General features: G+C 46.4%; 1 protein-coding gene across 1 annotated transcript in view; it reads right to left on the bottom strand.

Moving 5' to 3' along the window:
- Window positions 1-16,740, bottom strand: part of TNIK (TRAF2 and NCK interacting kinase) — a 141,062-nt gene that overhangs the window by 49,071 nt on the left and 75,251 nt on the right. The window contains exons 4-9 of the mRNA XM_057369417.1: window positions 15,828-15,953; window positions 10,717-10,827; window positions 8,330-8,420; window positions 6,943-7,073; window positions 3,511-3,565; window positions 2,696-2,774 (exon numbers count right to left, since the gene is read on the bottom strand). Coding sequence (XP_057225400.1) covers window positions 2,696-2,774; window positions 3,511-3,565; window positions 6,943-7,073; window positions 8,330-8,420; window positions 10,717-10,827; window positions 15,828-15,953 — 593 coding nt within the window. The remainder of the gene's footprint in view (window positions 1-2,695; window positions 2,775-3,510; window positions 3,566-6,942; window positions 7,074-8,329; window positions 8,421-10,716; window positions 10,828-15,827; window positions 15,954-16,740) is intronic.

Genomic DNA, 16,740 nt, shown 5'->3' with positions numbered 1-16,740 from the left:
GACAGGGATTTCCTGACCATTTTCCAGCTCAGGCTGCTGGATTTCCCAAAATCTTCCTCTCTAAAACAAGCCAGCCTGGCTAGTGACACAGTTCAGCCCTCACTGGAGAAGAGGACGAGGGCTTTCTCCCTGGCTCTCATCCAGGAGCACAGCACCACACATTTCATCCCCTCCCCATGCCCAGGTCAGCCCACCTTCCTGAAACACACGCTCCTCCATCTCCTGGGGTTTGTAAAGCTTAAATCAATGTTTGCAAAGTCTTTGCAGATGCTTGGATGAAAAGTGGTATCACAGTGCAAATATCACCTCATTAACAAAGAGGTTTCGTATCTTTTACAAGGCAGGGCTAGAAAAGGTTTATGGGAAWAAAATCACTAAAGTTGGAGTTCATTTTGCCTGCAAAACATGGGAAGAAGAAAATAAAACTTCATTGCTGGCTGGCTTTAATTGGGAAAGAAAATGATACACCAAAGACTTAAATTTCGTAGGAACACAGCATTATTTTAAAAGCGAGTTTGAGGACTTAGCAAGCAACAAAATTATTTCCCTCTCTGCAATTTTTAATTCAGGGCAGGTTCCCATGCCAGTGCTCCCTCTTGGCTTTCCTGATTTACTCTCGGAGTCCCTTCACTACTTTTACATGTAAGGAAAAGGATGGTCTGCCCACATTGGTGTCCTTTTATTTCTGTGCTGCTGTGCACAAAAAAAAAAAAGGACAAACTCAAGGTTCAAGTCAAACCTTTCTCCATTTTGCTTTGCTCTTGTGACCTGTGCTKGTGAAAGCCACCCCAAAAGCTTGGCCAAACATCTCCACTCTTCTGGGCTGGGTTTGCAGAATTCCAGGACCCATCCTGGCAAAACTTCCAGCTGAGAAATGAGCCAAGGACAGCAAATCTGCCCAGTGCCACATTGGAAATGCTGTAAAAATTTGGTTTCAGGGAGTTGGTGGAACTTTGTCTGGACCATTTGGTGCTTCCCATGCAAKGAAAGCTTGGAAGATGGATACAGGTTTGAGCTGCCTGAGGTACACGTGTCCCAACTCTGCTGGACACCAGGGATCCCTGCTGGCTCAAGGAAGGGCAGCAGAGGCCACAAGAGCACCAAGCTGCCCCTTGAAGCTGGAATTTTATGACAAAATTACTTCCCAGGAGATCCTTCCCTCAAAGGGTGGCACCCCTGGCACGGGCAGAGCACAGCTCTGGACACACCAACTGACCCCACAGACACCACAGGGAGTGCAAACCTGGGACAGCTGCCCCATGTGTGGGGAAAGCAGTGCCAGGAACATCCCACCCTGCACAAAACACATCCTGCCACCTCAGAGCAAGGACTAAAACACAAATTCCAYCCCAGCTCCATTTTTACCTTAAACATCCTGCTCAAAACCTGCTTTCATCAGCTCCCCTCTGCCTGGAGGCTGAGGGAGTCTTTGCTGAATAAACAGCACTTTTGTATGAAAAATAAACTCTCAAGTCTCACAAAGCTTTTTGTGCTGTAGGAGTGAGGATAACAAAGGAGCAGACTGGTGATCTGGCACAAAACAAGCACCTACACTATTTTCTCAGCTGACTAATGGTATCCTCAAAAGGTCGTGCAAAGAGAAAGAGAATATCTGACACCCTCTGCAGAGCCAGCTGGGAACATTCCCTCTCCTGGKTAGGTACTGGAGCAGCTGGGGATCAGCCTGACCAAACTGAGATTTTTTTGGCTCCTGCCAAAGCCTGGCTGAGTTTTTAGGCTGCTCCCAAAAGCCCAACACCACGCATGTGAAGCAAAACGAATCCCTCTCGCTCCTCTGCCAGCAACAAAATACTGCTGCTGTGGCACCAAGTGTTTTCAGCACCTACCATGGGTTCTTCTTTTTCTTCTGGTGTGTAATCAGTAAGATAATAAACAGAATTTAAAGGACTCAGTGAACACTTCCCTCTCTGAGCTCAGAATTTAAAGGATTCAGTGAACACTTCCCTCTCTGAGCTCAGCCTGTCTGGGAAGAAGCTGTCTCCCTAACATGTGGCAGATCTTTCCTGACTAAACCACTGCTGAACCTGGGGCAGGAAAACAGCACAAACCAAAGACAAGTGTTTTTAAGGACTCCACTTCCATCAATATAGAACATACAGCAACAAAACAACATCTGCTAGGCTTCAGGAATATTTTTCCTGTGGGTTTTCATTGGCATGCCTCACTTTCTTTCCTTTTTCTTTGTTTTTTTTCCAAAACAGTGATGTCTCTTTTCCTGCAAAATTTTAAAATAAAGCCCAAACTAAATACAAATCTCTGCATTCCCAGGCCTTCAAGATAAACCATACTATTTTTTTTTTTGGCCTGGATACATGTTTCCACTTGAAAACGGAACCTGACTGGAAGGAAACGGGAGCCAAAGTGTCATCAGACTTCAGGCTGCACAAACTGCCCTGGAAAAGCCAACTCTGCCCTGTGAAATGGCAGTGTGAGGGAGTGTGTCCCTCTCTGCATACCAAGGAAGCCCTCCATCCCACAGTGGATCCTTCAGAACAAATTTCCTCTCCACARGAGACCAAAACCCAAACCTGCACTCACCAGAGTGATGCTGGGACCATCACAGACCCCTAAAACTATGAAAATATCAACACCAAGTCCCCAGCATGCCCGGCTGCAGAAACAGGTTGCTCCAGAAATGTTTTTACAGTCCCTAAAAACAGAGAAAAAAACTCACCACTTCTTTGATTTCAACCTCGGGGCCGGGTTGCGGGGGATGAGGAAGAGGGCTCTCATGGGATGCATGTCACACAGAGCTGCAATTTGTAAAGAGAGGAATTAAACACAGCACGGGCATCCAGCAGGGAGATCTGAGATTCCTCTGGGGCTGCCAGACCCTTGTGGCAGGATGGCTGCAGCAAAAACCTCACACAGACACCCCCCAGCTCTGGAGCGACGGCTGATGTCCCCATCCAAGGGGTGTGAATGTCCCCAGCATTGCCAGGGTCACCACAGGGGATGGCTGGGGACATCTCTGACCCTGCAGCTCCAGCTCTGCAGCACCTGCTGGGTGCAGAGAGCAATGGGATGGAGCAAGGGACAGCCACACCACGTGCCACGATGCTCTGCTTTATTTCCTTGCCTTTTCAAGCAAGGACAGCCCCAGGGTGACACTGGAAATGGTGGCAGTGTGACCTGTGTGGGTGCACCAGCGTGTCACCACCAGTGTCACACCAGCTCTGAGGTGTTTTACTGCTTCCAGTCCTCCACCCCTTCTTCATCTGTGTTTTGTTTGAGGATACCGTGTCCCACATGCTCAAGGATGCATCAGGGCCACCCAGGTCAGCCTTTGCTCACTGCCCACCCCACTGCCCTGGCAGCTTTGTCCCCACGGATGCTGTGAGCTCCACCTCAGCAAGGTGAGGTTTCCCAGGCTGCTTGGGAACACCTTGGGGTGGTGTTTCTTGCCCAGAGCTGAGCTCTGGCTGGTGCCCAGCAAACCCCAGCACGTTTCAGCCCAGGGATAACCAACAGAGCAGTGACTCTACTTACGGGGAGCACCTTCGGCCATCTCGATGGCTGTTATCCCCAGGGACCACAGGTCACTCTGTCAAAGAAAGCAGAGGGACATTGCCAGTGGAAGGAGAAATGGACATTTTTATTTACCCTGCTCCCAAACCCTGCTCTGAGTCTCCTGAAGGATCAGAGCAGGGACAACACACCCTTTTGGGAAACTCTTTGATTTCCTGTATCACTCTTMTTTCCTTCCATCTTCCCCCTTGCAAACAGGGACACCTGAATGCCCAGCTCCTGCTGGACAGCAGCACTGAGCTCCCCTCCAGGGCATCCTCCCCACCCCACAATCACTAACCARCTTTGGCTGCACCTCCAGCCCTGGCAACGAGTCCAGGGGATGGACTGGCCCTCCTGGCAGTGARGAGGCAGAGACTGTGCATGCCCAGAGAGAGAAAATGAGCACCTTCCCTAATGACACAGCCAAGGTCAGGCTTTTGGGCAGAAGGGACCAATTCCTTATTTTGGACACCAGCTACAGGACTCCTAAAGATGCACAACCCATCTGCTGCACTTGCAACGTGGCTCAGAGCAATGCTGGGGCTTTCATCTAAAGATGGAAGGGATGGACTCTGCCTTCCACCCTTCCTCTTGTACATCCAGCTCTTCCTTGCCCTGCTGCCATGTTTTTGCTTCACCTCTCTCCTCTCCTGTTCAAGTGCTGCCCTTTCTAAACCGCCTCAAGCCTCTAAACCTGCCATTTAATGAGTAAATCCCAAAAAGACTGTTTTTCCCARCACAGAGTCCCAAAGGCCCAGCCAGAGTTAGAGAAAGCCTTTAGGAACCACAAGCACCTTTTCACATACACCCTAYAGGAAGAACAACTTGGATTTTAAATTTCAAGGCTCTCCCTTGTTTCTAGCTCAAGTTCTCCCTTAACAAATGCTGTCCTTGCTACACATCCTTGTACCTGCTTAAAAATTCTCTCTCAAATCTTATTTTCAGCCTTTTTACTGCACAGTCTCATCCATTCTTTGTTTCTGGTCAGCTGGGATTTCTGCTGCATACTTAATTATCACAGTCTTTCCACATGATTCAGCACACATGACCCCTTCCCTCTGGGTTGCCACTGAACTCCTTCCAAATTCCTAATGTGTCTTTCCATATTGAGGTGCCCAGTATTATATGCAAGATGCCAAGTGATCTTAAAGCTGGAGGAATACAGAAAGGGATTATCACCTCTCTAAGTCTCYCAGAGAAAGCACAAAACTCAGCAGGAAGCGCACATTTTATAATGATCTGGAATTCAGGATTTTTTTTKKKKKKKKTTTTTTATTTTTGAGAACTGAAAAGCCTTTCAGTCCATCCAGCAAAGGGATGCTGTGCTGATGTATTTGCATTGCCTTSWCTTGGGAAGGGAAGCAGGCTTACTTCACCCCCCTCTTTTGATTCTAAGCTTATTGACAAGATATCTCTAAAGAAAAAAGGAAGACTGGCTGGGGAAAAAAAACAAACAAATAATCTCGACAATGGGGGGTTTCTATTTGTTCTTTTTTAAAGTGGTTTATTTATGTGAGGATGTATTTACTGCCTCCTTCCATAGATTACACAGGCATCTCTTTCTGGCTAAGAAAACAGTGAGATCAGAGGCTTTTTGTCCAACAGATTAAGCCTGTGAGGATTCCTTTTCTCGCCCTATAAATCTCATCTTTTGTATTCAGTATTTTAAGCCGGCTGGCTAAATCTGAGAGCATCTGATTTGCATCCCTTTTAAAAGAAATAATTATAATTTACATCCTCCCCACCCTACTTCAAAGCCAGAGCATCAGGTGCAGGGATGTGATCCRGGGTGCAGACTGATGTCCAGCAGCTCCAACATCCCCAGGAGCTSTGAAAGCACCCTGCAAGGATTGTGTCAGCAGCAATCAGCCATTCCACACCCCCAGCCACGGGAAAAGGGCCAGGGACAACTTCAGAGAGRCGCTGAGAGCATCTGATCCTCGGGGACAATAGAGGGATTCTGGTCCTGGAGCTCGTGCATCAGTCCACGGCATATTAARTGCCCCAGTTATTCTGGCAAGAGGAAAATCCTCGGGGATTTCAGAGGGTAGAAAGTAGCCTATGCAGATATCAGTCCTTTTTCAAATAATAATAATAAAAAGCTGTGATTAATGAGAGCGTTGCACAGGCAGCTGTCAGAGGAGAAGTGGTGAGAGCAGCCAGCACAGGGTGCAGCCCTGTCATGAAGCACTGCCCTCAGCAGAGCTGAGGAAATGCCTGTTGTAATTGGTTAATCAAAGAGTAACACGTAATTGGAGATTAAACTATTTCTACGTGTCCTCATCACTAACAATTTCCATAACCCAGAGCCTGAACTCAGACTGGAGAACTGCTCTCTGGAAAACCATCSGTTCAAAAATTGATGATGCACTTAAATGGCTGCAGTAGCAAAGCATCATTTGGCTACTTTAAAATCATTMATTTCTCAAAAACTTCTCTGAATGATCTGCAACTGCAGCACAAATTGTGCCATGATGGTGGGCTGTGCCTCTGTCACATCGGAGTGYTCTACTTTTAGAAAGCAGCTCATACCAGAGGGTCTCAAAGTCATTTTTAAACATCACCTTGTGAAGTGATCTCTCAGCATGCACACGAACAGAGGTACAGGGAGCTTCTCATTTGCCTGAGCTTCCTCCTCAGTGCATGTGTCAGTGTCCTGCCCTCCTCTCTGGAAACACTCAGTGGACCTTAGGGGGTTGGATCTAGAAAYTCAAGTTCTGGACACTTCAAAAAGCCAAGAGACCAAAAAAGAAGGGATATTTCTACAGATGTGCATCCAAAAACCTGAAGTAAGGCAGAAACAGGATAAACTATATTAAGCTGTCCCTGCTTTAAACATCAGACCTCAGTGTGGATTGAATGGGCAGGTGGGGCTCCCAACTGTCCTGTGGATCTRCTGCATGGCACAGGGCTCTGTGCCACCTTATAACTCAGCAGTGATGTTGTGCTGCCACCGATCCAAAAATAAACTTCAAACAGGCTGGAGAGACATGTGAAAAGTAGGTCAGCCCCCTAAACGTCTGACTGTGTGGCAGCCTTYACATCTCCCTGCGAATATCAGCCTGCAGGCCAGAGGATGTGATTTTAGCCTTTCTAAACCTGACCTGACTCCTCTCCAGAGTAAATAGAGCAAATACAGCATGTTTGACTGGAGTATTTAAACACACAGCACCAAAAAGCAGGGTAGCAGGTAGAAAGCCTGAGTCTGACACCTTTCTCAGCACGGGGAAGGACTCCTCACAGTAAATTTGGATACGTGAACAGCACAACAAAAATTCAGCTTGGACTCGAACTGGCATCCCAAAATCCCACAGCCTGAAAGCAGGAGGAGCCTGTGCTGCCTAACAAGGTGTTTTTCAAAGCTGCAAGGATATACTGAATTCCTGAGTGAGAAGCTGCTCGTTCAGGTACCTTGAAGTCGTAAGTGGCATCGGGATTTTCATCGCAGGCGATGACCTCGGGGGCCATCCAGTAAGGCGTTCCAATGAAGGTGTTCCTCCTGCCCACCGTCCTGTCCAGCTGGGCACTGACCCCAAAATCCACTGTGGAGCAGGGAGACAATGGGGTATCATAAGGGCACAGAAAAACCTGAGCAACACCATGTAAAACATGGTTTAGTTCAGAGCAGCTCTGCACGGCCAGGAAAGGAAGATGTGGCTGAAGGCATTCCTGTTTGATCTCTGCTGGGATCAACAGAGGTCAATCAAGGACAAACCTCATCATCTGATGTCCAGGTTTTGTACAAAACCCTGTGCCTTTTCCTCCTTGCCAGGAGGCAATGAAAAGAAATCACAGCTCCTCATACTAATGAGAAACAGGGTTAGCAACATGAATAAGCAGCAGCCTTTGTTCTAYGCTTGCTCATTTGAATTAAAGCCTGCCAAACACTGGTGGAAGCCTCATTTTTCTACCTAAATTCTTGCTGCAAATGGCAGGAATGCAAAAGACTTAAGGAACTAAGGGCCAAGGACAAAGGCCCATGGGAAATGTCAAGCAGAGAGCTGCAAAATGAAGCAAAAAATGATGAAATCAAACCAACGAGAGAACACTCTATGGTCCACTAACTGCACTTTGCGTAACACAATGGCTGGAGATTCACCCTGGAGAATTTCCCCTTGGAGGGGAATCTTCACCAGCATAAAGCCAAATGAGCTGGTGGTGCCATCTGTTAAGCCAGGGTTTCATTTTGCTGTAGATGGAGAGAGGCTTGCACCACACATGACCAGTGTAAGGGATCTTCTATYACCAGCATAAATTAAAACATTGGTGCTGGACATCTGAGGATGTGAGCACTGATCCACTACTTCCTATATGATCTAGAGACCAAAGCCTGCTCCTCTCCAGGGTGACCAACACAGTGCACAGAATTCAGAGCAGTGCTTGCAAATTAATACCCCTCCATCAGGTTASCTTGGAAAATGAGTCTGGATCATGTCACCCTAAACTGAACGGATTATCCTCTAGGACACTGCYATGCAGCTGTGGGGGAACAGCCCTTGACAACATCTGGCAGTGCACACAGGGCAGTTTTCATTCCAGGGCATGAAAAACTGGTGTTGGTTGCTTAGCCTGTATCTGGTGGCAGAGCTGTCTGAGCAGAAACATCACTGCAGATGAATTTCTCATCAACCCCCAGCACTTTATGGCACAGCACTGGGTCACGTTATCAAGGCCAACAAAACCCACAGAGCAGCTCTTGGTACTCATCCCCTTTTTTTTGGGTCATGTACAAACCAGTTTTGCTGCTCTCCCCCAGCCAGCCCACCTGCACTTTCCAGGAGCTCTAACCCACTCTTACCTAGTTTCACTTCTGCATTTTCCGTCAGCAATACATTCTGTCCCTTGATGTCTCGATGAATTACTTTGTGCTGGTGTAGATGACTCAAGCCCTGGAGAATTCAGAGAAAGGTTAGAGGAATCCAAGTTCAAAGCATGTTATTTTCTGACATTCCTCCTCAACCAATTATRCTCCAAAAATGAAAGGCTCACAGTTGGAGTAAAGCACTGGAGAATGCTTTTGTTTATCACATGCTCCAAACACTGTCCCATGTCCCATGCTGGGAGGACATGCCTGGCAAGGAGCCTGTCAGTTCTAAAGGGATTAAACCCAATTTTTCACGTTCCTGCAGGAACCTGCATTAACCCGAATTCTTCCGTCGCTCCAGACKTGATTTCCCCCATGTGCTCCCTTGCCTCAGGGAGCCATTTCTGCAGCAGAAATAATAGAATGGGTTTGTCTCCTTTCTCCATTTCCATCATCCAAGGAACTGGAGAAAACAATTCTCTTGTTATATTGGTCCAATAAACTGGATTTCAATACACTGAGAAGCTCRTATTAAAAAAGCTACCATGCAAATACAAACATTATAACTTGCACATACCCCAAATAGAGATATAGCTCAARTAAAAAGCCTGTCTCAAAGGCTAAAGGTAAACTAGCTCTGCTGTTGTGCTGGTTTATTAGCTCATTAATTTCTTTTTGCAACCCACATTTTTATTTCATTCATTTATTATTTCAAAGTAACATCCACACAGATTGCCAGCTTAGGAAAAATATGGATTACTTCAAAAAACTCATTTTGTATTAGGCTTACATTTCATATTAAACATTCATATTTGAGGAAGAGAAGAATTTCTGCTATCACTTCTGGTAGTTATTAGTCATTTTACGCTCGTTACCTTGGGAAAACTGTGGAACAGATTATATCTGTACGGGAGTCCTTTTTTAGCCATATTATACTTGGTTACAGGCACCTTTGTGCATTGGAGGCAAAGCAAAAATTCCAGTGAATTTCAATAAATCCTTTAACAATGTGGATAGAATTCCAGCTGCCCATCCCTGTCTGAACCAAGCACGAGCCACGTTCTGTAGGTGAAGGTGGGAGCCTTTCCTCACCCCAAACCCCAGGGAGGTCACCCACCCCTGCCCCAATCCACGGCCAAACTGCAGCTGGTGACACTCGATGGTGGCTCCAGGACATGAGTCAGAGGCTGCTTCTGACTCACTGCCAGCGACTATTTTAAGGAGCAGGCTCACAGAGCTCATACACTTAAAATAAGCCCATGGAACTGTGGCCTGCTGGCACTGGGAGCAGTGTCCATAGCACAGCTGATGAGTTACGGTGCCAGCGCCTTCTGCACATCACACTGGTGTGGACAGTGGCATTCAGGGTCAGCATGGAAGTGCTGTGTCACCTCTGGACACTGATGGCAGCCTCAGTGTCTGATACATCCTTTCAGAGAGCTCATTTTGCCTCATTTTCCTTCACAGAATCACAAAATTGTTTAGGTTGGAAAAGACCTTTCAGACTATCAAGTCCAACCATAACCCTGACAACTGCCAAGGCCACCACTAAATCATGTCCCTAAGTGGCACATCCWCACCTCTTTTAAATCCCTCCAAGGATGGGGATCCATCCATCCCTGGACAGCTTGTTCCAATGCTTAAAAAACCCTCCAATRAAGAAATATTTCCTAAATATCCCCTGGTGCAACTTGARGCCCTTTCCTCTCATCCTATCACTTCAATGGCTCTTGTATAGATTTCCTTCACATGCCAAATAATCCTATTTTCTCTWGAGCAAATCTTCAGTTCACAGAGCAATAGATTTTAATTTTAGGGCAACATTACAATGCCATCTTTTGGCCTCATCAATGCAAAATGCAGGTAAGTCTTGGCTGAAGCTGCCATCTCCCAGTATGTGAAACTCTGGCATGGCACATTTTAAGACATTTCAGTCAAACATTTATATTGTGAGTATAAAAGCTGCAGCATCCTTATTAAAGTCAGACATGTGGATTTAATAAAACATAGGATGCTTTTTAATCATGAAGATTCTTCTTTCCACAGACTTTATTAGTCCTCCACCTTTCTGTTTTAACTAAAAACMTAATTCTAACGTGAATAAATCTTCGCCCTTTTAATACTAATAGGAGACTGGATTTTTGTTGAAGGAAAAAGGGGGTTAAAATTGAGGGAACTAACAGAGCTAAAGGGCATTAAGCAGGGCTTATTTATTATGCATCATAGAGGCACATGAATCATTCACGCCTGCCAGCACCGCAGAGGCCCCAGCCCGTGGCAGCAGARAATCCATGGAATCTGCAGAGCCAAAGGCTTCCYGWGTCCCCTGRRYTCCCAATTGCCACATTCCCAAAAASASCCAGCTCCCCCTGGACACGCACCCGCAAAATCTCTCTGCAGATGTAGGCAATCCACTCCTCCTTCAAGGTGTTGCCCTTGGTGTTCTTGATGAGGTCGGTGACGGAGCCCGCGCCGCAGAACTCCATCACCAGCTGCCAAAGGAACAGGAATGCAGTTAGGGACAGAAATGGAATTCAGTGACACCAGCAGCAGCATCCCCAGGGCTGCCTGAGCCCAGGGYAGGACCCCAGAGCTGGCATTGCTACCATGGTGCTATGCAGAGCCATCAGGATGTCATCCCAAACTTACGGGCTTGTAATCCAGCTGGGGGTGTCACAAGATAAAACAGTAAAAGTTTAGAACCCTTGGAAGGCTCATGGCCCTCCAGAAGATTTGGGAGCATGAAATAGGAACCAGTCCAGTGCTGAAAACCAGTGGAGGAGATCAGAATCTCAAACCCTACCCCTACACACCCTGCTTTATRCTTCTGATCCATGTTTAGTATCAACTGCAATAAAACAAAACTCTGCCTCTCGCACAGAAGTTCCTCAACTCTGAAAATACAAAGGCACTGAGGCAGATATTTGAAAGTTTCCTATGATTTAGGAGCTATGTATACTTTCCAATTTTTATTTTAAAATTAACCACATGACCTTCAGTTCTGATCATGTTTTTGAGCAGGAAACTTCCCTTGAGGTGAAGGGAAGCACCAGGTTTTCCAAGAGAGAGATGCTGTCCTGATGCTCAGGTTGGCTCAAACATGACCGACCACAACCACTGCTTGTACCACTTCCAATGTTTCAGATCATCAAATATAGAARAGTAATGATCTAACCCAGCCCAAACTTAATCTTGTCATTGAACAACTGTGAAATAAACGTTACAGAAATAGCACGGGATGTGAGTCTGCCTCGCAGGGATTTCACAGATCCCCGGGGTGCGCGGGAGCCGTCGGCGAGCTCCAAAAAACCAGCACAGCCCGTGTGTGTGCAACAAGCCTCCTCCAAGGCCTGTGAAAGTGCTTCTCTCAGATGTGAAACCGTGTTTTCCGATTAGATCTGCTTCCTACTTGAAGATATTCCCTTGCCAGTGGTTCCTMGCCAGATTCCTCGATGCGTGTTTAAAGTTTCTTATCACACRAGGTTTACATGGCATTTAAYGTTCTCCAAGCAAGTGACATCACTRTTAAAAGCAYAGGCCAAAAAGAGAGTTAAAACTGGAGAAGGGATACTCCTCACCAAATTGCAAAAATGCGGTGATTTAAGACTATCATAAATTATAATGATCCTAAAATCCAGACACAGGACTGCCATGAACCTTCAGGCTAAATAAAATACTTGAGCAGACTACACCTTACTCGCATTTGACAATGCTCCTGTGTTTAGTTTTGATGTTAAGTTTCTGCTCTCTTCCTGAACTGGTGCTGAAAAATTCTTGGAATATCCCTGTTATGTCMAAAAAGTGGCTCCAAGAAGTGGATGGGTGACTGTCCAAAATCTGCCCCATGCAAAGACAAGGAATGCAGCTCCTCCACCCCAGCAGGAGCCAAGCCATCCATCTGGGTCACTGGGACATGGCCTAACTCATGGTTACTCATTTCTCACCCAATGGGGAATAATGGAACAATTGGTTTCAAAGTTGCTGTTCCTCTCTTTCTTCCCTTTGGACCATTGACACGTGGGGAATATCAATATCTGAATGTGTTTCTGATTAAATTAACATTTGGGGTACCATGGCAGCAAATTTAGAAAGGAAAAGGAGAAGAACAATTTGGATACTGCCATAATATCAATTCATCAACACCAGGCTGGAAACGAACAGTCTTCCAAGAGAAAAATTAAAATGAACAGTTCTTGCTGATTTTAGGGCAGAGCTTAATACACTCAGAAAAGGCTTCCAAATGGCACTTGGACACTAAAATACTTCCTCACCAGTCTCATACCTCTGCMTGAGTGCTTTGCCCTCACACATTTGCATCATTACCAATCTTCTTAAGGGATGAAGTCATGATGGAGTAAGACAATAAACTGGTAATGCATATTGAATTTTTATTAACCATAATTAAAATTATCATCAAGACGGGCTAAAGGTAAGATCATCTTCTGAAATTTAATTTGCAAGGACATTTATTGAGGAAGYATTTTTAAATACAGTTCATTTAGCATTTACTTAGCTCTTCATACCAGAGTGACAGCAAACTTCATAAGCAAGGCAAATTCAGAAGCTGCAGCTGTAAATCTCTGTGTCCTGCTGCCTCATGAATTTTTTGTTTAAAGAGACTTTGCATTTTTCAAATCAACCATCCCTTTCCTCASTTTGGGAATGGCAAAACCTCTGCTGTGTATTACCTGGAAGAGCTAAAACCTGAGTACATCTAGCATGGCAACCCCAATCCAGCTGGGCCAGAGGAAAGAAGCAGCAGTGAATCGATTAACGGAGTCCTTGCATCCCTGGGGTATTTCCCCAGCATCCCACACTCATCCTGTCCCTTTGCACCAGAGAAGGACCCCCTTGGACACAAACCCTCCCAAAGATCCACAGCAGCCCAGAATGCAACACATTATCCAACATAAGAATAAATCTACCTCCTAATTTTAAATTTCTTTTTGAAAGTTCCATGAAGGTTGTCCCTATGACTTCTACTTCCTTTTTCTTTTGCCTAACACAGCAGATTTGTGATCCAGCTGCTAAAATACCCTCCACACAGCTCCTTAATTTTTGAAAACAGGGTTGTTTAGTGAGCTTGWGCTCATCTTTCAGGGCCAGTGGCTGCTGTGGAATGGAGCAGCAGCACTGACAATACTTYATGTCGGAAGCCTGCCACGTTCCTGAGAGATCTTAATCTCCACTGAAAGAGTTCCCTATTTTTTATTTCCGTATCAGCCTCCCGAGTGTCGATAAAAAGAATTACTTGGGCATTATCAGAAACTGCTTTATTTCAACAAAGAGCCAATGAAAAATAAACAAGCCTTTATCTGTGAGGAARGAGCAATAGAGTTCACAGGAGCCCTAATTCAATCAGATCCCGAAACAACAGCTATTTAACACAGGGGCACCTGCACACCTCTGCTGCAGGGCTGGGGAGCTTTCCCAGGAATCCTCCTCCAGACCCAGCACTGGGCACAGATTTAAAACCTCCTCCCAGTGCAAGAAATGCTTTTGAAAAAATCATTTTCACAAACCCGTGAGAAAGGCCCCAAATTGAGAGGAGAGGTAGCAGTCTGGTAGAGAATTCAGATTATCCAGTCTGCCTTTCCCAGGGGGAAGGAACAAGCAGCACAGCGGGTGATGAACACCTTCACCCCTTGCATGGCTGGGTGACTCACAGGGAAACCCAGGTTCTCCTCCTGGCTTGGGGCATGTGAAGGTGACACAGCACATGCAACCTCCTCTGCTGGGCCATGGGGATCGATGAGGAATCACGGAATATCCTGAGCTGGAGGGGATCCCACAAGGACCACTGAGTCCAACTCCTGATGTGCACAGGAAAACCCCAACAATCCCACCCTGTGCCTGAGAGCTTCAAAACACTCCTTGAACTCTGTCAGGAGTTCTGATGCTGTGACCACTGCCCTGGGGACCTGTTCCAATGTCCCACCACCCTCTGGRTGAAGAACCTYTCCCTAACATCCACCTAAACCTCCCTTGACAAGCCCCACCTCACTCCTAATCCAAGGAGTTCTGCAGGGAGCTTTTCTTTTTGCAAGGATGGGCTGTTCTTTTATTAAAACTGAATGCCAAGAGCCTTTTAGGATTTTTTCCTTTCCTCCAGCTCCAGTGCAAACCCTCTTGCCTGGTCAGAGCACACAAACCCCAGACCCAAGCAGYGTAAAGGCACTGAGCAGAGGCCAGCACCAGGGAGGGCTCCTCTCATTACTGGAGGATTTGGCACACATCTGGTGGGTTTTTTCCCCTCCAGGCACTCCTGCAGCACAAGGAGAAACACTGTGGGTTGTTTTAATATTTCACTTTAAAAAAAAAAAAATTAATTATAAACCGGCCAAAGCCAAATGGAATTTCATGGGATGAAAAAGCATTTCTCAGCCTGACAGCTTTCGCCTTGCTGAATCCCAGGCCAGCTGCAAAGAACAAGTTTTCCAAGAGCTCCCACCAAAGTTAACCTGGACACCCAGGCTAAGAATGCCCCTGGAGTCCAAGCCCCCAAGCCTTCCCAATAACTCAGTGTACCAGAAAGTCTTGGGGAGCAAGATGGCCCAGAAGTCCATCAACTGCAGCTTTCTCTGGGAGGAATGTCCTCTAAATCCCTCCAGTTCCCACTGGATGCTCTGGCATGTGATACAGCAGCAAAGAGCAGCAAACAGCTGAAATCATGGAATGTTTTGCTGAAATGAAGCCTGTGTTGTACAGAAACCACAGGGAAGAGTGTGCTGCTGCTGCTCTTCAGCATCTCCACGGGCTGCTGCCCCAGAGACTCCAACCAGCACAGCAACMCAGCACCACAACTTTAATTAATTTTACAGCAACAGCCAGAGCCCTGACCTGCRGTGCCACCGCCCTGCCCGGCCCCCTGGGCACCTGCCAAAGGCAGTGAGCTCTGATGCTCTGCCCCTCCACAGGGATAGGGCAGATTTAAACTCCATCCTTCATACTCTGGAAATGCTGAATTAATAACTGAGAAGGCCCTGACAAGGGAAGCAGCRGGAGGAGGAAGGTGAGGATTTATGGAGACACAAAGCAGCCTGGTGCCCTTCAGCAACGTCAGGCGTCCCCAGTGAAGTGTCTGAAMAGCCACAGTCCTCCCTGATGTCCCCTCACTGTCCCCCTCCTCTTTATGGAACACGAGAGGCAGCCCCAAGAGCTGACAGGGATCCCCCCAGCCTCCTCCACCCTCCCAGCTTCCAGCTCCTTCCAACCGCCAGAGGATGGAATGATTTCCAACTGAATATTGTAACAAAGATATTGCTAATGACACTTCAGAATAAAAATGGGTTTATCATCAGCCTGCAAAGATTTTATGGCAAAATGGAGAAGTGTTTTGCAGCGCAACAAGAGCCTTTTCAAAGCTGTGACTTTAAAAAAGATTGATGTAAAATAAGAGGTTTTGTGTAAATTGGGTGCTGGTAAGAGGACAACGCAGAGTAAATAATCTGTGTCAAAAGCCAGTTATTTAAAAGAAAATAAAGCAACTTACCCAGAGCTGATCATCCATTCCTGGTGGGTTCTTTTTAATAAAAGCACCATAATATGTAGCAATATTTCGGTGGTGAGAATACTTCTTCAGCATGTTAATTTCTTGTTTGATCTCTTCCTCTTCATCCTGGGATGAGGTGAAGAGAAAATAAAAACAAAACCAGAGGCTTTAGGAGACTTCACTTCACAGGCTCCCAGTCCTCTTTGTAGGTGGGTGACCTTCCAAGCCCCCCCTGCCTGCCTCAGCTTTTTTGCACCATTTTTTGCAGCAGATTCTGAGAGCTGGACTGGAGACTGATGTTGCTCTGAGGCTCAAGCACACTTGTGTTACCCCAGTGATGGATCAGCACACCCTCACACACATGAGAGGCACAAGAAGGTGGTTTTCCAGAAACCACTGCATGGCAGAAGCACTCCTGTGCTCCCAGCCCTMTGGCACATCACTCCTGCCCACCCTGGAGCTGGCATAAAACAACCTCCAGTTTTATTTTGGTAAGAACAYGGAGGGTATGAGCACCAAAGAGGATGAGGAACAGGCTCAAGCATTACCAAGAAAACCTGGGGACTATTCTGGAAGAACCTTTACCACATCTCTTCTTCAAGCAGTCAACACAACTTTACTTGTTTTCATTTGTCCAGGAAACCAGGGGATATAAAATGAAGTTTATCAGGCCACAGAGTGATTTTTAAATCAAAGCCATTTGAAACAACAACAACAAAGCAGCTGGATGGCCACAGTGCTGGGAGCAAGGAGCAGCACTCAGCATTAAATCCCTCCAGCTCTCTGAGCACCCAGCCAGCTTTTCAGTCATGCCTCAATTCATGCYTGGCCCTCTAAGAAAGAATGGAGGCAAGGCAGAGGGACACTCACTCTAAAGTTCTATTTCAACTCTGTCTTTAAGCTGAAGAACTCA

This window comes from Malurus melanocephalus, unplaced genomic scaffold, assembly GCF_030028575.1.
Source record: "Malurus melanocephalus ecotype Western Australia unplaced genomic scaffold, MMel_1.1 scaffold_108, whole genome shotgun sequence".
NCBI classification, from domain to species: Eukaryota; Metazoa; Chordata; class Aves; order Passeriformes; family Maluridae; genus Malurus; species Malurus melanocephalus.
The sequence above is the reverse complement of the archived record's forward strand: the minus strand, read 5'-3'. Positions and strand labels throughout refer to the sequence as shown.